The 24,167-nt window shown below is 35.8% G+C and overlaps 1 protein-coding gene across 1 annotated transcript in view; it reads right to left on the bottom strand.

Moving 5' to 3' along the window:
- Window positions 1-483: 483 nt before the first annotated feature.
- The window catches only part of ZPLD1 (zona pellucida like domain containing 1), a 45,111-nt gene continuing 21,427 nt past the window's right edge, over window positions 484-24,167 (bottom strand). Inside the window, exons 5-10 of the mRNA XM_049628111.1 lie at window positions 21,030-21,127; window positions 19,626-19,706; window positions 10,582-10,753; window positions 9,163-9,271; window positions 3,796-3,825; window positions 484-3,378 (exon numbers count right to left, since the gene is read on the bottom strand). Coding sequence (XP_049484068.1) covers window positions 3,203-3,378; window positions 3,796-3,825; window positions 9,163-9,271; window positions 10,582-10,753; window positions 19,626-19,706; window positions 21,030-21,127 — 666 coding nt within the window. The 3' untranslated portion in view covers window positions 484-3,202. The remainder of the gene's footprint in view (window positions 3,379-3,795; window positions 3,826-9,162; window positions 9,272-10,581; window positions 10,754-19,625; window positions 19,707-21,029; window positions 21,128-24,167) is intronic.

Below are 24,167 nucleotides of genomic sequence, written 5' to 3'. Positions count from 1 at the left end.
CCCAAACAAGGGACGACAGCCAGGCCCTGATGGAGCTGTCATGACAGCCTGTGAAACTCTGGGCAGATGAATACTTGTCCTTCCAGTCCTTACTCTCCCCTCAAAGTTTTAAAAATTATAGGCTCAGTTTTAGTCAGTGTTCACATGCAAGGTAAAGAACGCTTTTTTACCGTCAGCTGATCTCTGGGATATGTCTCCTGAGATGGAGACAGAGCCGTAACCAGGGAGCTCAATATGGAGAGAGCAAGCTTCATCTAGCTTCGGAGATCAACGCCCTTCCCTGTTGCGTTAGGTGGCTTAAGTTCAATATTTCTTAATGTTTTTGAAAGCAGGAAGAGAATGTTGAGGGTAGGAAAGAGAAATATCTTTAAAAAAACCAGGTGACTATTTTAAAGATATTCATTTACAATCATTTTATTAAACAATCACCTTTTACATGTCATCAGACCTTACCCCTGAAGTGCAAAAAAACAGTTTGAGGTATTAAAACTGAAGGAACATTTGCACATATTTCGTAAGGTTTTCACACTATAGTAACCAAAATATTCAGTGTAACTAAATACTACACATAACAGCAGGTTGAGAAGAACAAAGCTGTATAAAACAAACCCAGTTCGTCTCATTATAGCTCTGAGCCTCTCATTTATGATGAAAGGATGGCAAAAAAAAGTAATGTGAGATGTAAGTTGCTTGCAAAATGATGTGTCCATTATTCAGTTTTTAAAAGTGGTATATGGAATGTAAAAGGGCAACACCTGAAACAGCAGCCATCCCTAAAGCACAAAAATCAAACTGACAAACTGGTTTCAATGACAGTATTCTATGCACAGGATTTAATACTCAGATTAATAGCAATTCACTTAAAGTATCTGAAATAGATTTACTAGACTATTTTAGCACTATTCATGTACACATACAAGGTCACATAAGTAGCATGCATGGTCCATACATTTTTTTCTGTAGGAGTTTTCCCTTTAAAGTAGAAAATAAACTTTTACACAGATCAAAGTTCAGAATGGTCACTTCAAAGTGATCTTGAAGAAACAAAGGGAAGAGGAGATTGCTTTTTTAAGTGTTAGACTTTTTCATATTGATTAAATTATCTGAAGACTTTCCAGATCCCATTTCACTTTGTGTCTATACCTTGAAAGAGAAAGTTGAGGCAATCCGATAACTAATAATTATAATATAAACACTTCTGGTCTGTTGAGGCAATTGGAGACAAGATGTATTTTGATTTGGTGACTGATTTAATTACTAATTTTAGAGCATAGGTACTTCATTTGAAACAAATTTAAAATTGTATAGTGATTTGCATATAATATAGTAAATTAAGTCGTGAATAATGGGTCACAAATGTGGAACAGAAATTAGTCTCTTTTTTTAAAATTTTTTTTTAACATTTATTTATTTTTGAGACAGAGAGAGACAGAGCATGAATGGGGGAGGGTCAGAGAGAGGGGGACACAGAATCTGAAACAGGCTCCGGGCTCCGAGCTGTCAGCACAGAGCCCCACGCAGGGCTCGAACTCACGGACCGTGAGATCATGACCTGAGCTGAAGTCGGATGCTTAACCGACTGAGCCACCCAGGCGCCCCCAGAAATTAGTCTCTACAGCAGTTGTTATGGTTAACATAGCACTTGTAATAGCCACACATGCTAGGTTTTTAAATTATTACTTTTTTAAGGTTTATTTATTTTTGAGAGAGAGACAGAACACAAGCGGGGGAGGGGCAGAGAGAGAGGGAGACACAGAATCTGAAGCAGTCCCCAGGCTCTGAGTTGTCAGCACAGAGCCCAACATGGGGCTCGAACTCACAGACTGCGAGATCATGACCTGAGCCGAAGTTGGACGCTCACCTGACTGAGCCACCCAGGCGCCCCACACATGCGAGGCTTTGATGCCCGTCACTGAATTGTTCTATTCAGTTGTGTGAATAGACTGAACAAAGAGAAGGATGATTTTTTGGTAAGAACAGAGGCTGCTTAATACGTGGCTTTTAAACATTTTTTTGAAAAACTGACAAAGGATCACAACTTCTTGCAGTTTACTATTACAGGAAAATACTGTTTATTCCATGGCCATCATGACACTTTCAAGAAGACACCTTAAAAAGTAGGGCTCTTCCAGATTATTTGCTTTGCTAGCATCAGAAATTTGTGGGAAAGGGACATTTTTTTCATAGAGACTCAACAATGTTCTGCAAAACACACTTACCCTGTTTACTCTTTGTCATAGGGACAAAAGGAAACTAGGTTGCTAAAAACCCCGTGGGAACATTATGCTTATGTATGAGGACAATGTCCACTCCCACAACTATGGTTTGTTTTCCCATGCAATGGCTCTTGAATGAAGAATGATCTCTGCAGCTGCCTCACTGCTGGAAGCACAGCTGCAAATGCAGCTGACTTGTTTACCTGGGAGGAAAGTGAACTTGTGCTGACGTTCTCAGTGAACCAGGAGAAAACTGAGCACAGCCACTCCCATGTAAATGAATCATGACCTAGGGTCACTTGGCTTCCTTTAGAGGTTAACAACTATTTTTACATTCTGCTACACAAGTAGGTGCTCCAGGTTAAGACACATTTCCTGAGTTTGTTTGTTTGTTTGTTTGTTTGTTTTTTAAATGAATGTCATCAGACATGGAAATCGGCCAAAAACTCAGGTCACAGAAAGAGTAATTAAATCTCAGGTGTCCAAATCGACCAGTCCAATTAAAACATATCCCCAAGCTGGAATTATCCGGAATAAAAAAAACAAATAAAAAAGTAACTTTCAATTTAGGACCACATAAACAATCTAAATGCCAGCACACTGGGTATAAATGCTTAGGGGGAAAAATGCAACAAATGTATATTTTTTCTATGCCCACCTTTTATCTCTATAACAACCAATTATCAAAAGAAAATTGAAATAAAATGAAATATGACTGATCCTGTAAGATCTGAGTCCTGAATATGGTTGGCTTGTTGTCATTCTACCCATTGGTGCCATACAAATAGGGCTGACCACATACTTACGCGACGAGAACAATACCACCCAAATTCTTTCACTATCATCATGCTGACGAACTACACTGTGAAATCTATCAAACCTACAAATATCAAATGCTGGCTGGCATTCAATTTGGATGAAAACACTGACTGCAGTAACACAGGGTATAGTCAGTGAGTCCTCCTGAGAGAAGGGACCTGTTAAAGTCAGTCAAAGACTGGGTTTCTTATGCCATTCAACACCAGACTGGTGGGTGCCTTCCTGTATAGAAGGGCCAGTGAGCACAGGAGAAGGGAAAAGCTCATCACTCCCAGGATGACCATTCCTGATATCAGTGCACTGGTGATGGCATTCAGCTGGAAGGGAGGTTCCCTTGGAGAACCTGCAAGCACAACACAAACAGTGGGAAGGTCCACTGTCAGATTTATCTCACTTCATCCCAATTTATACCTGCAAAACATCTGTCATTACGATCTTGCAAAGTAACAGCATGACAATGATTCATGCTACAATCTATTTGACTATAATTCAATCCAACAACCAAAGGATTACGTGGGTTAGAAGTCAGGTATCCCCTGAGCAGTCAAAAACAAAATCATCTATAAAATGCTATAAAAATTGACCAACAGGTCACATATGAGTCCAGAAATCCTCAGTGAACTATTATTTAAAATATAAAAACTTGTAAAACCAGAACTCATTATATTTCATCGTTTAGAGTTGTGCAACTGATCATCAAAAAATACTTAAAAATTTTTTAAATCATACTTTTATTTTCAATATATGTTTGTTATCTTACCAAGCTGTGAATTGTTGGTTGGAGTCTCATCTGGAGGAGAAAAGAAAAAGGAAAGCAATATTGTACCTTTAAATATTTACCTAGGTTTATTATAATTATGTGATTACTTTTTACCTACATGTGCCCTTCCCTTCACCCACAAGCCTCATGGGTAAGGCAATAATGAGAATCTTCCGAAACAATTCTGTTTTCACATTTTCTGTTTCACGTGTCCAAGATTTTATTATCTATCCATTCCCCAGGCCCACACCCTGCCACTGCCCCAGGCACACAAGGAGAATCACAAAATATACTGTACTGTATTTTTTCTTGCCAACTTTTGCTTCATCATTATCTCTTTAGTCAGGTTAGTGGGGGCAGTAATTGTTAACAGCTATTACAATTTTTATAGCCCTATAACCTGCCATTTGTTATTCTGTTTTAGAGAAGTATTCATTATTTAGTGCCACTTTATTTTAAGCATTGCCAATTTGCCCATCATAATCTGCAAAAACATCATTTTAAGTTCCAAGAAGATAAATTCGCACTTGATAACTAAATGAAAGGAAAACATGACTCCTAAGCTTGAGTTGTAGGGGTTTTTTTTTGTATCTGTTAAGTAAAAGATCAAAGCTGTTGATTTTTTACTCATCCCTGGCAAACATAATAATAGATGGAATGAATGCATTCACCTGGCTTCCCAACTTGTGTTACCCATTTTGTAATCATATAGCCATTAACCCCTGATCCTGTACAATGTAGTGGATTTCATTTCTGTCCTTAAACATTTGGGTGCGTATGTGTCTGTGAGTGTCCGTTATTTGAACCATAAAAGGTGTGCAGTTGCCGGTTTGATTTTGGAGGATAAATATTATTACAATGAACATGTGTGTAATTCCAGAAAGTTTACAAAGTGCTGTTTCATATGTCATCACATTTTGTCCTCATAACAGCCATATGGTTTAGATATTATTGCTGCCCCCATTTTACAGAAGAAGAAACTTCCATCTGTCACAGCCTCTGTGATAAGGTAAGCATATGTTTAAATAAAATTTCAATTTCAGAATCCTTTTCCTAAAATCATATAAACTAGCCAAGTATGGAGAATATTTTTAGTTATAAAGATGAATAACTCAGGCTATATGAAACTCCAAGATTAGTATTTGAAACAATTGATTGGAAGAACCTGGTGTGATATTTATAAGCTATCTGATGCCATTTCTTTTAAGACATATGAGTCTTGGCATAAATGATGATTCTGCTGTTGAGTCTGAAGTGCAATGCCTGAATTAATAGAATTCTCATTTATAGCATTCTTTAGAATGGTGCAGTGTACCACTATAGGACAAAAGGGGGGAGGGGGGCAGCATAAATTTTCATAATAGGGACACCCTTAGGAAAACCCTAATCTCCAACCCACACTACTTTATAAAGACATTGTTTCTCATGGAAATGGATAAAATGAATGAACTGTGAACAATTCTTCCAAAATATATGCATGCTCCCTTTCCAAGACAAGCTGCCTCACTGAAACATGGAAGAGAATATATAATGATCTAAAATTCCTTTTTCAAAGATATTCATTGTTTATAAATCACATTTACTTGCTTTTAATTTTTTTTAAAGAATAGAGAGCTCCATCCTCCTATGTGTCCCAAGTTAGGCGACCAAGTTAGGTGATCCTAGGACTGGATGCCCCTACTATTTTCTGCATCCTGAAGTTAATAAAAGAAGTCAGGATATCCTCCTTCTCTCCCACATTACCACCAACACTTCCGGAAGAACAATAAATATCCCAGGTGCCACTCGTGAGGACTGGGCTGTGGACAAAATCTTCACCTGAGACAAAATGTCAAATGAGTCCTACCAGCTACAGGTTCCAAGATGCTGAAAAATCAAAAGCATCCTACCTCTGGCAGACGACTAAAATCAAAGCATGTAATATTTGAATATTATTCGGAATTGTATTCAATAGTGGATAAAGGTATCTGGTTGCTGTTTCCACTATCCATCAATTTCCCATCTACTGAAGTTTGATCTAGCTCCAAAAGGGAGGTAGACATTTTCCAGGAGATTTTTTTCAACACAAACTCTGTTTTTTTTCTCTCACACCCATTTGGTCTTACCATATACATATATGCTAAAAGAAACATCCTGGAATTAAAACAGATTGGAGTACTAAACTTGGTGGACTCTTCAAAAAACATACAGCTAGCTGAGGACCCACAGGAAGAAAGTGAGGGCAGCAATACCACAGCTGTTTGAAAGCCAGAAGTAGAAGATAAATTGTTTTTCTCTGCTTTTCTCTCATATAAGTAGTAGAAATAAATGGAAAAAGTAAATATCAGTGTGAGATATATACCGAATAAATATTTTTCCTTTCTTAGCACAAGCAAACTATTTTTTTAATCTTCAACTACCTTTGTGGTAAAATGGACCATATATTTCAAATTTAGAACCTCCAAATTTTGTACCTTCCATTGTGTCATGTTTGTTAATAGTCTATCTCTACCTTTGAATGCTAAGATACCTGAGAGCAAAGACTGTGGCCTGTTCTCTGGGGGTATTCCCAGTTCCTAGCAGAGTGCCTGTCCCATGTGGAGGCTTGAATGAATTATTAACTCCCCATAAAACTCAATGACACAAGTTGAATAGCGTGGCTTGGACTTCCCCATCAGAATTTATGTAATAAAACAATTAGGTACTACTGTGTTCCAGTGCTTGCACTTGTGAATTTCCAGAATTGTTCCCCATGATAAGCATTTCCCTACCGAATAATTTTAGCACATGGGGATGTAAAATAAGGACACTTCAGGAATTTTGAAGATTTTAAGCTTGAAAAGATGTGAATATTTTCCTAAATCAACCAACAAAAGGATTAACAATGTTAAGTAAGTATAAGCAGAATGTCTGATTCATTAAAACAAAAGTATTGTGCTTTAACAACTTATTAAACCTGACATAAGTCAGTTGTCTAGGGGAAAGGAGTGGTTCAATGAGTAAACAAAGCAAAAATCCCCAAGTACCAGAGAGCTTTGAAGAGAGCAAATCAAGCCTGAAATTGGACTTGTCTATATAAAACCCGACACAGGATCTAGAGAGATAAATTCTAGCTGACCTAAGTTAAAAATGAGGTGAAACTGAGAAAAGAAGGTAGCCCTGGTCATTAAGCTAGACATGAAGTTCACATAGGATTTTCCTGTGGATGAATATGGCTTGATTTCTGAGTTCTGTGTTTATATAGAATTTAAAATAATATTTTTTGCTTGGATACCGTAAGTATCATAATGTGAACACGGTCATATATGGCCCTCTAGACAGTGAGGCCACCATGATTGCCCTCAAATGAGCACCGTCCTATGACCATTTATCAAAATTATAAAAAATAAATCCACAGAGAGTGACAGAGGAATGAAGGGCATCTGGCAGGTTTGAACATGATCCTTTGGGGGCTTTGCCAATGAAGAGACCAGGGTGACTAAGACAAAACTATTCTGTGAGAAAATGAATATTATCCTTAAGGTGGAAATAGGTTGAAATTGGAAGAGAAGAAATCCAGACACGATATCAGAGACATTGTGATCAAGGCATTAACTCTTTGAGGTTTTATCATAGATAGTTTGGGCAACTGAATATGATTTAGGTGAAACCTACCAAACCTGTCTAGCTGTTAGCTATGGTAGAATTAGAAACTTCTACTCGGTAATCTTTACTGGGACTTGGGAGCCTTAGAAACATTCGTCTTTATAAGAACATATCTTACACTAACAAATTATTTAAACTTTGTAATATTTATATTTGTTTTGGCCCAGGTAAGAAGGAAGCAAGGAGGCTAATAAAGAGGAAAAGCCATTTACTCAACATGGGCAGAGAAATGTCGCTTTCAAGATTTTTTTTCTTCTACAAAACTAACACTAGATATGTTCCATAGAAATAAAAACATTTCTTATTGTGCCTTCCCAAAAGTATTCCTAATTATTGGCAACAAGAGTTGAGTTTCCATGTAGTGTAATTCTATGAACTATTTCTGACAGCTAGATAAGAATTGGGACTTTCATAAACCACAAACCAGTCATTTTCAAACCATTGAAAACACATACCAAACTTCAGGGAGTGCAGACTAAGTTTGAAATTTCATATTTAATAAATTTCTGTATTATTTTAAAAAACCTATTAGCTTGTTTTTAAATAATGCTCTGCACAAACCAGAGGAGTAAATAATTCAAGAAATTGTCTAAACTTTTTAGGCCGAAACCTTATTTTCCTTAATTACCTATTTCACACAAAACTTTCTTTTCACTGTGGAACAGGATGCATGGGAGAAAAAGTAAAAATAATCTAACTGAAATACAGTAATAGCCTTATGGCTTATATAAAATTGAGAAACAATGATTAGAATATAATCCAAACCAGAATTCTGCTTTTTTTAAAGACAAATTTAGAGCTATAGAGTTAGAAATTTAAAGGCAACTTCTTCAAACCCCTCATTTTAAAGACGAAAAAACACTTGCCCCAAGAAATGGCATACAACCCCACATCACATAGCTTGTTTAGACAAAAGCTGGAGCTAGAACCAGTTCTTCTGACTTAAGTTTGTGTTGTTTACACTGCATGCCTGTTTTATCCAATTGATTCCAAATGTCCCTGGGTTCACGCGGACTTAAAGCAGTATTCCTCTGGAGAGTGTGTACACAAATACTTGTATACATGAGAATATATGTGTATAAACAGTTGTGGCTATTAGATTCATGACCATGGCAGAGTGCACTAGAAGGGATATGTAATATTCAGGATCTGGGAAGAAACAAATGGTACTAAAATTGGGCATTTTAAGAAAAGATTAATGGGACTATTTATACAGATGTAGGGAATTCACAAGAGAAAGTCAAGAAGTTCCCTGGCTTATGGGTTAAAGGGAGGGTTTCTAGTTCTGTAGAAAAGTTGGCTGGGAGGAGTTATGTGGACACTTCCATCCGCTGATAGCACTACCTACTGGCCAAGCCCAACCAAAGACCGGATGGCAAAACAGCAGATGAGTGCAATTCACGTAGGCCAGTCTTCAGGGGTAGGGAGAATGAAAAATGTCCAGCATCGTATACTTGTATACTTGTGTGTGTGTGTGTGTGTGTGTGTGTGTGTGTGTGTGCGCGCGCACTAATGCGTGCATGCGCATGTGTAAAAAGGCCAATATTGTAAAGCCAATATTGCCCTTTGTGTGAAAGTTGAGTAAACAGGAAACTACTGTGAAATTGAAGTTGCTTAGCAGTTTATCTTATTTCACAGTTAATTAGTGCTGTTTAGAAACCACTCTGAGTTCTCCTTAGAAGCCAAGTAATAAGCCATTTTGGAACAGTCTATTATTATACACAAAAGGAGGAGCGTTCTTACCACTCCGAGTAATGATGGGACCAGCAGAGAGGACTGCATTTCCAGACGTGCTCTGGGGGCTCCAAGTGGTCCTCCTCCCTGCGTCCCTCCTTTCTCTGTGGCCGCAAATCTGAGGTGTTAATGAAAACAAATGAAATTCCACACCGGCACAAAATTGGTTCTTTATGGCCATTTGGAAAGCAGATTCTTTTGGAAGAGATACCACATGTTTAATTTTATTCATTTACTTCTGTGCATTTATTTAATTACTTTGCATATAACTGCTACAGTGTTTCTTTTTCTGGCTTGGGCCACATTTCTTATTTCCTCCCGTTATAATTGTGCTTTGCCTCATTAATTTACATAGCTCAATGGTTCTCCTGAAAAAGAGCTGTGTTTATCAAAGTTTTGCACTTTTATATCTCTCAAGCCTTTAATAAATCTTTTCCTGAATTGTTGGTCAGCACAGAGACAAGATAATATGGATCCTCCATTTAACCCCATCTGATATTGCTAGTTAGGATGAAAGCAATCAATTGTGAAGAAATGCCTGAATTTGAGCATAAATAAAAACATATTAAAGCTATTTCAAATAAAAAATGTGCTTGCATTTTTTCAGGTTAATATTGATGTGACCTCAGGGGGCCTGCCAGAAATAGATTTTTTTTTTATTCACTAGTAAATGGATCTGTATTTTAATGATGGCTGTATGCAATTAAGATCCTCACCTTTTAGAACTTCTAACTTGTAATCCAAGGGATTTCTGGCCATCAGGGCCAAATCTACCTTTCTAGTGCTAGCCCTGTGCACCTTCCCAGGTTTTCCAATCATCCTCTATTCTGCTCTATGACTTTACTGAAGGCCTGGTAGTTCCCTGATTACTCTGTCTTATATGTCTGTGACTTTGGTCAATCTTTGGCATGGAGGGTCTCTCACTCTTGATTTTGCCCCTTTGTGATTCATCCATCTTCAAATCACACTTTGGGTTTTATATCTTCCATCAGACTTCCCAATCTGTCCTGTTCTATCTCTCTCACAAAGGCAAATACTGTCTCCTACTACAACCTATATGTACAATCTGCTTTTGCACCATAACATTTTTGTCTTATTTTCTTCCATTACTGTCTCCTGGTCCTCAAAGATAAGCTAAATGAGTTCAGAAAATCATGCACACAAGGCTGTATTCCCAGTGTTATGTGTGGCACAAAGTAGGCATTCAATAGATCTTTACTGGATGAATAAATAAATAAATCCTACTTCAAACTGACCCAAAATAGGCATTCAATAGATCTTTACTGGATGAATAAGTAAATAAATCCTACTTCAAACTGTTTGACCCATTGCATATCCACTTTCCATATAGAAGTTAGTTCCTAACACTTGATAACCCTTCATCTTAGATCAATTTGACAATTTAGAATAAAGTTGCTAAAAACATACTGGCATAAGGAAGGGGCAGTCATCAGCTCTGCAGAGCTTGGTAACACAGTGCAGGAAGACGGTGGACATTTTCTGATTCTTGTGTTTCACAAATCGGAACACTTCAAAGGAAAACCGGCCTTGCTGGCTTCTGCCATTTTCGATGACAGTGGTCTGAGGATCTTTGTCGCAGCTATATTTTAGGGAATGTGAAAACAGGATATTACTGGAAATTACCAGCCCGCTGAAAATTATAAATTAATTTCTGCAGTATTAAGAGCTAACCAAATCATGCCATGTAACAGATATTTAATAAGAGCATAAGCTAACTCAACAAATATGCCAAGAGTGACCTAGATCAGAAAATTTAAACAGATCAATTTCTGATTATAATAGTACCATCAAATTTTAGAGGGATTATACTTTCATAAGTTTCAAAAATCCAAACAGAATAAAAGGTATATAGTGAAAAGTCTCCCTCCCATGATTGCCCTTGTCCACACCATTCCACACACATATTCGAATCTGCCAGAGGTGATCTCACTTGTTACTGCATCCTCCCAGGGTATATATGTTTAAAGCTAAAGTAATGAATTCTTATTCTTTCCTCCTTCTTAAAAAAAACAGAAGCACACTATCCACATTGTTTTGTACCTTCCCTTTTTAAAAATTTAGCACAGTATTTTAGACATTATGAATGTATAAAATGTAAATGCACATTTATAAATATGAATATTTAGCAAGCTACCTCATTCTTTTTGCACACTGTGTAGTATTCCATCACACACATGTACCAGCATTTATTTAATCAGGTACCTATTTAAGTACCTTTGCATTGTTTTGAATCTTTTGCTTTTTACAAAGAAATAATGCATAGCCTTATAATACAGTATTTTGTTTTTGTTTTTTGGGTTTTTTTAAATATGAAATTTGTTGTCAAATTGCTTTCCATACAACACCCAGAGCTCATCCCAACATGTGCCCTCCTCAATGCCCATCACCCACCCTTCCCTCCCTCCCACCCCCCATCAACCCTCAGTTTGTTCTCAGTTTTCAAGAGTCTCTTATGGTTTGGCTCCCTCCCTCTCTAACTTATTTTTTTCCCTTCCCTTCCCCCATGGTCTTCTGTTAAGTTTCTCGGGATCCAAATAAGAGTGAAATATAATACAGTATTTTGAACATAAGCAGGTTATCTGTACAATGTATCTATAGGGCCATTTAATAGATGCTGCCACATTGCCCTCTATAAATATTGTTGTATTTTGTACTTCCCAAGTAATATATGAAGAAACTCCTTATTTCCCCAGAACTATATCAACAAAGTATATGTAAAAATTTCTGGATTATTTGCTCTTGGGTAAGAAAAAGACACTATCACCATATAATTTTCATTTGCATTTTTGCCAGTGGAAATGACTATGCGCATCCTTTCATACATATTAGAGCCAACTACATTTCTTTATCTGAAAATTGTTTATGTCCTTTGCCCAAATTTCTATTTTGTTGTTGGTCTTTTCTTCCTGATTCTTCTAAGTTCTTTATGTGTGAGGAAGACTAGCTCCCGGCTTGTTATCTAAGTTGCAATTGTTTTACTTTGTTGCTCAGCCCGTGTGTGTGTGTGTGTGTGTGTGTGTGTGTGTGTGTGTTCATATACACACAGAAGCTTTGTTTTTATGTTAAATTTTCAATATTTTATTGTATGGCTTTTAGTAAGGCATATCTTACCTTATTGTGCTCACTTTATTGTGCTTGCAGAGACCATGGTTCTTACGAGTTAAAGGTTGGTGCCAACCCCGCACCAAGCAGGTCTGTCGGTCCATTTTTGCAACAGCATTTGCTCACTTTATGTCTCCATGTCACATTTTGGTAATTCTCACACTATTTCAAACTTTTCATTGTTATTATATTTGTTATGCTGATCTGTGATGTTACTATTGTAATTGTTTTGGGGCCCCCCCAAACTGTGTCCCTATAAGGCAGTGAACTTAACTGGTAAGTGTGTGCTCTGACTGTTCACCCACTGGTTGTTCCCCAACCTCCCCCTCCTCCCTGTCTCTCTCCTTCTCCTCAGGCCTCCATATTCCCTGAGACACAATAATGTTGAAATTAGGCCACTTAATAACCCTACAATGACCTCTAATTATTCAAGTGAAAAGAAGAGTCACACATCTCTCATTTTAAATCAAAAGCCAGAAATGATTTTGCTTAATGAGAAAGTCATGTTGAAAGCCTAGACAGACTGAAAGCTAGGCCTCTGTGACAAACAGCCAAGTTGTGAAAGCAAAGGAAAAGTTCTTGAAGGAAATTAAAAGTGCTAACCCAGTGAACACATGAATAATAGGAAAGTGAAGCAGTCTCACTGCTGATATGAAGAAAGTTTTAGTGGTCTGGAGAGAAGATCTAACCAGCCACAACATTCCTTTAAGCCAAAAGCTAATCCAGAACAAGGCCCCCTCTACAATTCTGTGAAGGCTGAAAGAGGTAAAGAAGATGAAGAAGAAAAGTTTGAAATTCGCAGAGGTTGGTTCATGAGGTTTAAAGAAAGAAGCTGACTCCATAACATAAAAGATAAATCAGCAACTGCTGACACAGAAACTGCAGCAAGTTATCCAGAAGTTAACACAACATCCATGCTGCAGCCCATGAATCAAGGAATAATTTTGACTTTCAAGTTTTATTATTTAAGAAATACATTTTGCAAGGCTAGAGGTGCCATAGATAGTAATTCCTCTGATGGATCTGGTCAAAGTAAATTGAAATCCTGGAAAGGGTTCACCATTCTAGATGCCATTAAGAAGAGGTCAAAATATAAACATGACAGAATTTGGAAGAAATTGATTCCAACCCTCATGGATGACTTTGAGGGGTTCAAGACATCCACAGAGGAAGTGACTACAGATGTTGTGGAAATAGCAAAAGAACTAGAATTAGAAGTGGAGCCTCAAGATGTGACTGAATTGCCGCAAGCTCATGATAAAACCCGAATGGATGGGGAGTTGCTTATTATGGATGAGCAAAGAAAGTGGTTTCTTGAGATGGATACTACTCCTGCTGAAGATGCTGTGAAGATTATTGAAATGACAACAAAGGATTTTCCATAAAGTCAGTTGATAAAACAGCAGCAGGGAATTTCTACTGTGGGTAAAATGCGGACAAAATCAAACAGTATGGCATGCTACAGAGAAATCATTTATGAAAGGAACATTCAATCACCGTGGCAAATTTCATTGTTGTCTTATTTTAAGAAATTGCCACAGCCATCCCAGCCTTCGGCAACCACCACCCTGGTTAGTCAGCAGACATCAACATCGAGGTAAAACCTTTCACCAGCGAAAAGATTACAACTCACTGAAAGCTCAGATGATGATTGGCCTTTTTTAGCAATAAAGTATATTTTAACTTTACATTGTAAAGTTGTACATTGTTTTTTGGGTATAATGATATTGCATACCTAAAAGACTGTAGTATAGTATAAACATAACTTTATATTCACTGGGAAATAAAAAAATTCATTACCAATATTTATTTCACTGGGTGATCTGGAACCAAACCCTCAACATCTCCAAGGTATATCTGTATTTGGGCCACATATAGATTTTCCTTACACCAAAGTTGTTTTGTTTGTTTCTTTGTTTGTTTGTTTAAATTTTAGTTAGTAACATACAGTGCAATATTGGTTTCAGAATTCAGTGATTCATCACTTACATACAACACCCAGTGCTCATCACAAGTGCACTCCTTAATACCCATCACCCATCTAGCCCATCTCCCATCCATCTCCCTCCATCAAAGTTTTAAAAATATTTCTTATGTTAATATGGTTTTTTCTACCACTTTTAAAACTGTATTTTTAACATTCAAATTAATAATCTATTTAAAGTCTTTGTGGTGTATTGAGTGAACTATAGATCCAATGCAATATTTTCTTCATGGTTACCCACTTTCCAGCACTGTTTTTAAAATCTGTCTATCTCACTGATTTGTGATATCACAGTCTATCATATTGTAAACTCCCATATGTTTTGGATCTATTTCTGAACTCAATAAAATATTCTAATTTTTGTGTACGTGACTAATCTTGCATAATATCACATTCCTTTAATAATTTTAGAGCTATTATTAAGTATAATATCTGTTAGGGCTACACCCTTTATTTAGCCATTGGAATATCCTGCCTAATAAAAATTTTGTCTTTTCAAAGTGTTTTATAAGTGGAATCATGCCCTATGTAACCTTTTGTGATTTTTTACTTACTGTAATTATCTAGCGATACACCTATGTTATGTATACCCATAATCCATTCTTTTTCATTTAGAAGTAGCATTTCATGACATTGATGCACCACAGTTAATTATTTACTCATTGAAGAATATTATTTTCTTCCAGTTTTTGGCTAATGAAAATAAAGCTGCTATTAATATTTGTGCACACATTTTTGTGTGTGTGATCCTCTTACATAAACTTCATTATCACTGAGAAAAATGTCCAGAAATGTAATTGCTAGATTGTAGGGTGGTTGCATATTTAGTTTTCTTGTTGGTGTATTTTTAAGTTCTAAATTTTCCATTTGTCTCTTCCTTATGTCTTCCATTTCTGTTCAGAGACTTCCCATTTCATTGTTATTTTTCCATTTGTTATAAGCAGGTTTGCTATTGTCTGTTAAAACTTTTTATAATGACTGCTTTAGTCTTTTGTAGATAATTCTAAACTCTCCATCACATTTATTTTTGTTCTTTTTCCATTTATTTTGAGGTCTTCCTGATTGTTGCTGTGTCAAGTGATTTTTACTGAATGTTGGGGTTTGGACTATTAGTTATGAGACTCAGGATCTTATATAAACCTTGTATTTTAGCTGACTTCCTTTTCCAACACTTCATCAAGGAAGGAGGGATGCTGTGTCATTACTGCCAGATAGGAGTAGAATTCCAGACTTCCCCTTGGCCTTTCTTGACACCCAAGGAGCAGAGATCCTGTTAATTCTGGATAGAGTGAGAGTTTCTACTCTCCACTGGGCCTCCACTGATATCTCCCTGACTACATAGGGTAGGAGTGGCCTCCACCAACACCACAAAGACTATGGCCTTGTTACTGTGGCATTGTAGTAAATGGCCTGACTTTCCACTAGGATTCCTCTGATGTCAACCCAATAGGGCATGTAAGGGTATCTCATTATTGCCAGGGGGGAGAAGTACAGAAACCCCACTCCACCTTCTCTGAAATCATCCCATATGGGATATTGGGACACCTTGTTACTGACAAGGGTAGAAATTTGGCTCGCCACTCAGTCTTTGCTAGCGTGGGTGGGATGTGGTATTAGACTAGAATAGTACAATTATTGTGTAAAAGCTTTCTGTCTTACTAAGCTACTCCTTTCCTAGTCTTTTGTCTTGAGAGGACAGGCTTTGTCATTCATTCATTCATTCATTCAAATGGGTTTATCACCCATTCATTTATTTATATCTGTAGCCATTGATATATCTGAGTTCCTGACTTCTTCAGCTCTAAGTGTGGGATATAAAAGGCAAAAAGAAAACCATAATTCATTAGGTCTTAGAGTCCCTAGCTGGTCTAACCTCATCTCTATATATTTTTTTATTCTTATACTTGTTTTGTATATAATATTCAGAGCTTACACACACACACACACACACACACACACACACACACACACACACTTAGGAGGAATAGGCAAAACTATATCTACTCAATCTTCCCAGGAATTTTTTCAGGACATTTATTTTTATTAAAAAAGAAAATGTAAGTTTTTCTTTTTTCTCATTTGTTTACTTCCCTTCTCTTTCCTTCCCTTTTCTTCCATTCCTTTCCTTGCCCTTGTCTCTTCTCTTCACCCTCTACTCTTCTACTCTTTTGTCTTGCCTTGTTCTTTCTCTCCTCTTTTTGTCCTTCTCTATTTTCCCATTTCAGTTATTCTTTTTTTTTTTCTAACTTTTGACTTCCTTCACCCATTTCTCCCACCCCCAAGTCCCCACATCTGGCAACCACTAATCTGTTCCCTGTGTCTATGATATCTATGAGGGTTCTTTTCCCATCTGATATCCATTCACAATTTCTTTATCCATTCATCTATCATTGGACACAGGTTTCCATGTTTTGGCTATTGTAAATAATGCTCCAATGAACACGGAGGTGTATAAATCTTTTTGAGTTAGTGTTTTCATTTTCTTGGATACGTACCCAGTGGCAGAATTGCTAGATCAAATGTTGATTTGATTTTTAATTTTTTGAGGAAGCCCCATAGTGTTTTACATAGTGGCAGTACCAATTTACATTCCTACCAACAGTGCACTAATGTTCCCTTTTCTCCACATCCTCACCAACACTTGTTATTTCTTATCTTTTTGATATACCCATTCTAACAGGTATGAGGTGATATCTCTATTATAGTATTGATTTGCATTTCCTTGATGATTGGTGGTATTGAAGATATTTTCAGGTACCTGTTGACAATCTCTATGTCTTCTTTGGAAAATACCTATTCATATCTTCTGCCCATTTTTAAATAAGATTGTCTGGTTTTTTTGCTATTAAGTTATATGAGTTCTTTATATATTTTAGATATTAGCCCCTCATCAGATATATGTTTTGCAAATATTTTCTCCTATTCAGTAGATTGCCTTTTCATTTTGTTGATGATTTTCTTTGCTGTGCAGAAGCTTCTTAGTTTGATGTAATCCCACTTGTTCAATTCTGCTTTTGTTGCTTTATGGTTACTTTTAATTAAAAAAAATAATGTTGCAGTGTTTAATTGCAAATCTTATCTTTTTCATGGCAATGGCTTTCCAATGAGTTTAATTAATCTTTAAAATTTTTTCTCAGCTATTTTTTACATTTTTCTGGTAGTATACTGGAACACTGTAAGCAGTATCTTCACTTGCTTACCACTCACATTTGAAAGTGTTGGATTTCCCTAGATTTGTCATTTTCCAGGACTCTTTGGGCAATGTGGAATGGTAGTGACCTCTCTCATGGATTTCCTCAACTCAAGGTTCTCCCACTTTTGTTTTACAATGGCCAACAAGTTTCCACTGAATGTGGCATAATTGTGTAGTTGAGTTTTCTCTGCCTTTCTGAACTTAAAGATATTCAAGAATTCTACAATCAGCCCCATGTTCTTCAGGTTCATTCACAAGCCTATTCCAAGACCCTTATCTTCCCAGGTGAATCCTCCACTCTTTAGAAGATGTACTTTTCCTGATACTTTCTGAGATCCGCCACTTCTGAGGTTCTAGTCATTCTCTATCCCTTCATTCTCCATATTCCCCAGGGCTGTTGGCTTGTTGGGCCTCAACCCTGTTCCTAGCAACTCCCATTCCCAGCAGTACCCTCTCCTTCCGTTGCACATTTCTCCTGGCTGTTTCTGAAATCTGCCACTACCAGGACCCCTTAACACTGACTTTTCCTCCCCGCTTTTCCCACCACCTCTCCCCACAGAACTTCCTGCAGGCCTCCCTCTGCACCATTTGCTCTTGATCTTAATTGTTTTTATTATCACTCACACCTATCTGGGGATTTCTCAGTTTTCTTTTCCACCTAGTTTCACTGCAACTGACATCTGAGAGACTCATTTAGGAACTATTTCACTCTCTATAGTTTCTAATAAGAACACTGAAAAGATTTAGCATGAAGCCATAGTCATACTAGAAGTCTGACGATCATATTCCAGATTATCACTATGTGATCATTATAGAAATTTTGGAAAATAAGAAAAACATCAAAACAAAATGACTCACAATCCTCCTGTGCATAAATAACCACTGGGAGCCTGTTGATGGATTCCCTTACAGTCTTTTCTATCATATATTATACAAATGAGGTCCATTGTACATAAAACTGTATATGCTGATTATTTCACTTCATATTTCAATTCATGTAAAATTTAAAGAGCCACATTATTTCCAAGCATAAAAATACCATGAAGACAGAAAGGGAGGAGATAGAATAGAACCAATCTTTTTTTTCTGTTTTATAAATAACTTTATATAATTTAATGTCTGTGTGAGTTCCCAAATTACTAGTTCTCCACAATCCACTTAGTCATTTCCTTTCCTCATTGCTGAATAGCCTTCATTGCTCCCGAGTTTTACTATTTTGAATATCACTGATAAACCATAAAATCATAAATATTTTAGAGTATGTTTTCAAACCTGTAGATACAGAATCAAAGAATATAAAATCTTTTAAGGTTTTGATATATACTGACATGTTTTTCCCAAAAATGTTGCCTAAATTAACAGTTCCAGCAATAGGATATAAGAGTATCAGTTTGACCTAGTCTCTGGACATCATCTTAACCTTGATTAGCTGATAAAGCATAATCTTTTGGTTCCCATCATATTACTCCCATAATGTGTTAATAAGCAGCAGTGATCTGAGCCAACTGCATTTTGTTGCATGATTAGAAGCCATTTCTTGACTCTCAAGTCTGTTCTGCTGTCAGATAAAAATGCTGAAAGGAAACTGGGATGATTGAATGCTTTTATGATCAATGTCCCCTTTCCCCAAATGTAGATTACATTCACTCTATCATTGTCTATTGGAGAATGAAGTTGAAGTTATTGGCTCTGTTAAAAAAAAGGAGTAGTAGGCTATATCATACTTTCATTTAAATACTGATAAATGAAGAAAAGCATATTGGGGTCTAAATTATCTAGACCATTACTTTAATTTTACTCTCTTTTGACATATGATGAGACAGTCTAGCTGTGGGTAAATAGTACCTCCCACTGCCTTTCTCTTATTGCCAATAATATCCTAACCATGCTTTTTCTAAGACAGTGAAATATTCCCACATGTCCTAAACATGAATAAAACATCTTTGATGAACCTAACTTACTTGCAATTCTCATTCAACAATAGCTTTATCAGCATTTTGTGTTGAAAACTCTTCTCAACTTTTATCTTTCCAGCTTTATAAGGACTAAAAGCTCAAAATATAAAACTTTACATTTAAAAGCTACAGAAGTGCCCTACAATTTGTTTATATAACTTGGAGTTTTCATTTCAATTATCTACAATTGGATCTTTGCTCTCAATACAAGACTTACCTGAGGAAGAGATCATATCGAACATCATCATTTGGGTTCCCTGATGGGGTTGTGTAGCAATAATCCATTAAGACATTCCATCTGCAGAAAGAAGTAAGCATAATATAGAGTCAGAATCTCCTTTTGGGTATTAGTTACTAATCCTAGGGAAGTAAATATTGACAAATGCCTCACCCCCACAAAATAGAACTATGTTTTTGTTAGTTATTTCAGAGGCTTCTTGTTTATTGAAACATTCTCTTAAGCTCAAGATGTTTAAAAATCTGCAGCAAATTGCCATCCTGCATCAAGTGGAGTTAAGGCTAATATCACACACACACACACACACACACACACACCACACCACACACACACACACCACACCACACACACACACACACACACACAAATTGTGTAAAAAACAACTGGTCTAAGTGTGAAGAAGCAAAACCTAAAAGCAAGCTATATAGATACGTCTATGTTCACTGTACACAGCAATATTCTGTTTCTGGAAGTTACTGACTCTAACAAATGACAGAGGATATTATAATATCACATACAGCAAGGAGTTTGGTGCATAAATTATACACTGAAAATTATGCCAGAATCAGTGGGGATGAGAGTAGGAGTCCATGAATGACACTGTGGTAGGTAAAAGAAAACCATGAGGCAAATACATAATCTTCCCCCATATGGCTACACTGTGCCTAGATTTAAACATTACTTCATTCCAACTCTGATGTTATAGAAATTACTAGCCTATGGGAAGTAAATGCCAATAATTTTTTAAATCCTGAATTTGATAAGATGATTTCAGGATGTAAAGATTATATTATATGTGATAATGTTATTATAGGGTAGGATTGAATCTTCAGTGTTTGAATTCCCTTTCAATTTTGATCATTCTAGTTTATCTAAAACTTGGTCACATGAAGCTTGATCGCTTTGGGGTTTTTTACAGAGATGTTTCTGAGGATCATTTTATATAATTCTGGCCCAGATCATAATGGGGAGAGTTCCTCTGTTTTTTAATACATTTTTATTGAATAGTAACATACACACTGAAAAGCGCACAAATCACCAGTGTTCATGTAATGACTACATCTGACTCATCATCTTTCAGATGAAAGAATAGAACATTGTGGTATCCCACAGGTTACCCTATTCCAATAGGTCTGCCTATTCCCTCTTCCAGTAACTCCCCCTCCTTCTTTATGGGAAGACTTGTTATTTTCCAATTAATGACACAAAATAAGTGTCCCTATTCATCTTTGTAATTTGCTATTTCTATTTATTAGCATTCCTAAATGGTGTGACAATGGCAGCATTATTTAAATTAAAAATGAATGAGCTGACTTTATGATTCACAAGGCTCTGTGCAGTCAAAACATTTTAACCAACAACAACTAAAGAGTTCGAAAATACCTGCCATCCAGATTAGTGGCTTGTACAGCTGCAAACACTTTGGTTTTCAAAGGTAATCCTATACTTGGGATAATTAACTGCTGACTGTAGGTTGAATCCTAATGATGAACAAAATAAGAAATTAATTCATCATTGTCTTCCCAACAACAGCACATTTACCACTTAAAACCATAATACCATATAAAAAAGGGGGCAAATCACCATAAAACTACAGAATTAACCCCAAAAATGATCTAGTTAATCCTCTAGTTTCTTGGCAGAACTGTTCTTAAACCACATCCGAGTAACAAATTCATTTCCATACATAAATCCTTTTGTTTCCATAGCTTATCGTATATGGTGGTTAATGTTCTGTGTATTTAAACCGCATTCAGTGATTAATAGTCAGTGTTTAATATTTAATTTGTTTAATAATCAATTGTTAATATTCAGTTTATTTAAATTAATACTTCATTTATTTAAATTAAATTAGTAGCTGTTATGCAGTTTCTCATCTACTTTAAGCCCTTTCCCATTGGGGTTGTAGGTCCTTATGCTCTTGATAATCTCTCATTTGCCCCAAATCACTTATCTGGCAATTGGAAAGTACCAAAATTTAATTGAAATCCAAAAAAGAGACCAATGAGTCCTCCAAGTTGCCAAAATGCATGCCACAATATTTCCTTCATAAATTCCTTGATAGTTACTTATAGAAAGGTGTCTCAGGACTTCACTTCTATCTTTTTCCTCTTAGTGTATAGAAATTCTACAGAGCTTATTTATATCATGCCCCAATTTACAGTATTAAAGCAATAGGTCAGAAACTGAGACGTGACAGCTTTAATTTGATAATACAGAAAAACAGAAAAAAATTGTAAGATGCAAAAAAGAAAACGAAAAGAAAATAATTTCTAAAAATGTAAACTGTAAAATCAATTGGCATGGAAGCAAATTGCTTCTCCCAAATTTAGTAACCTTGAATCTATTTTGCAGCAAAGGAAAAATGTTAACGTTCATTATGAAATTTCAAAGTCATCAAGCAAAGGCAAAATACAGAGCATATTCTGTTTAAGAAGGCTGGGAAGAAAGCAACAGGTTTTGAATTTTTAAAATTACAAATTTTTAAAATTATAGTATGAATGCTTTACTCTTGAAAAGGTTGCACTCATGTGAAACATCTCATTCCCAAATACAGCCAGATAAATGAGGGAATGTATGTCGTACTTCTCTCTATCATAAATGATAATAGCTCCTCTAACCATTTCCAATAGATACTTTTATTTATCTTTCCTGTTCTCTTTAAAAACTTCTCCAAGTATTCCACACCTCATTAAATATATAGATCCTTATTTTATTTTTTAAAAGTTTTATTTTTAAGTAATCTCTATACCCATCTTGGGGCTGGAACTCACAACTCCAAGAGCAAGAGTTGTATGCTCTACCGACTGAGTCCGCCAGGGGCCGCCAGAGATTATATACTTGCCTCAGTAGTGTCTTGAAGAATGTTGACTTTGTTAGAATTATTATACTGCTAAGTCATTTGCAAATGAATCAACAAATATTTCCTTCTAAAATTGCTTCTAAAAGTTAATGTTTTTACCTTACTTTTTTTCCTTTATTTTGTATAGTTGTTATTTTTTACTCTTATTATACTGTCCCTAAAATCAATTATATTTATTTTAGATTTTTTTCTTCAACTTTGAAAAGACATTCATATTACTGTAACACTATTTCAGGTTTACTCTTTCTTTATCCTCTCAGAAGACACTAATATTTAGATACAATTCAAATTCACAAAGTCATCTTTGCTTTCCACAGAGAAGAAAACCGATACATTTATATTACACAAAAATAAGGCCACAGTTCAACTTGAAATAATCCACATAGATGGAAACTGAATAGTCAATAAAATTATTTTATAAATTATTAATATAAAAATTATTTTTTATACATAAAATTTTCCTAAGTACATTTACTGAGTGCCAGAATACATAGATATGAACAATTGCACTGAACTAGATATAAGTTTCCCTTTCCAAATAACTAATCAGAGAATGAGAGTAGTAGGTATTGAATGTAACTTTTCATCATTCAAAAACTGCATGTGAAATAGGAAGACTTGGCCACAAATACTTGTGTAATGATACGTAATTTGAAACGCTGCAATCAAATAACACTTGCACAGCTAAATGTTAGTGTTTCAAACAAATAATAAATATGATTTTGGATCAATTAGTGAAAGTAAACCAAATTTTTTTTTCTCATGTAAATTACTAGGGCTTTTTTTTTTCTCATGATTACAATATAATTGACTATATTACCTATAATGTATTTTTCATCTTTGTGACTTATTTATAACTGGAAGCATGTATAAATTACTAGTTTGGTAGTGCCCTGTAACATGACAAAATATTATGACCATGTCATGTTAAAAACAAAGTAGTCTTTGGCAGTGAAACTCTTTTATATGTTACAGTAATGATGGGTATAAGTCATCATGAATTTGTCAAAACTCACAAAATACACAGGAAGAGTGAAACTCAATGTAAACGATACATTTCAGTTAATGCATCAATATGGGTTCATCAATTATAACAAATATACCCCCAAATTCAAGGTGTAAATCATAGAGGAAATTGTGTACAGGCACAAGAAGTCTGTGGGGACTCTCTACTTTCAGATAAGTTTTTCTGTAAACCAAAAACTGCTGTAAAAAATGGTCTGTTAATTAAAAAACATAATTTGTGGAGAAATTGCTCAATTTTATTATTTATTTCATTGTCCAGTAAATAACTTTTAAAATTCAATTTAACTTTTTAATTCCACCATTAATGATACCTTTATTGCAAACTGGTTAAAAATGAGATGTGTCTGTTTTGTTTTCTGAAATATTTTTCCACATCCTATTCTCATCAGAGATCTTAAGATGTTAAGTCTTGTCAAATAAAAAGCATAGACATCAAAAAAAATGAGATGTTTTGACACTACCTAGTTCATTTATAGTCTGATATTAAATAATTGGTTGCCTTTTTTACCATAGAATTATAATCTTAAGGTTATCACCAAATTATAGGCTTTTATTTAGCATTAAGATGCTAGCTAGAAAGTTTTGGGGGCACCTGGGTGGCTCAGACAGTTAAGCATCTGACTTCGACTCAG

The sequence above is a fragment of the Panthera uncia genome, chromosome C2 (genome assembly GCF_023721935.1).
Source record: "Panthera uncia isolate 11264 chromosome C2, Puncia_PCG_1.0, whole genome shotgun sequence".
NCBI classification, from domain to species: Eukaryota; Metazoa; Chordata; class Mammalia; order Carnivora; family Felidae; genus Panthera; species Panthera uncia.
This window is presented reverse-complemented; position numbering and strand designations above follow the sequence as displayed.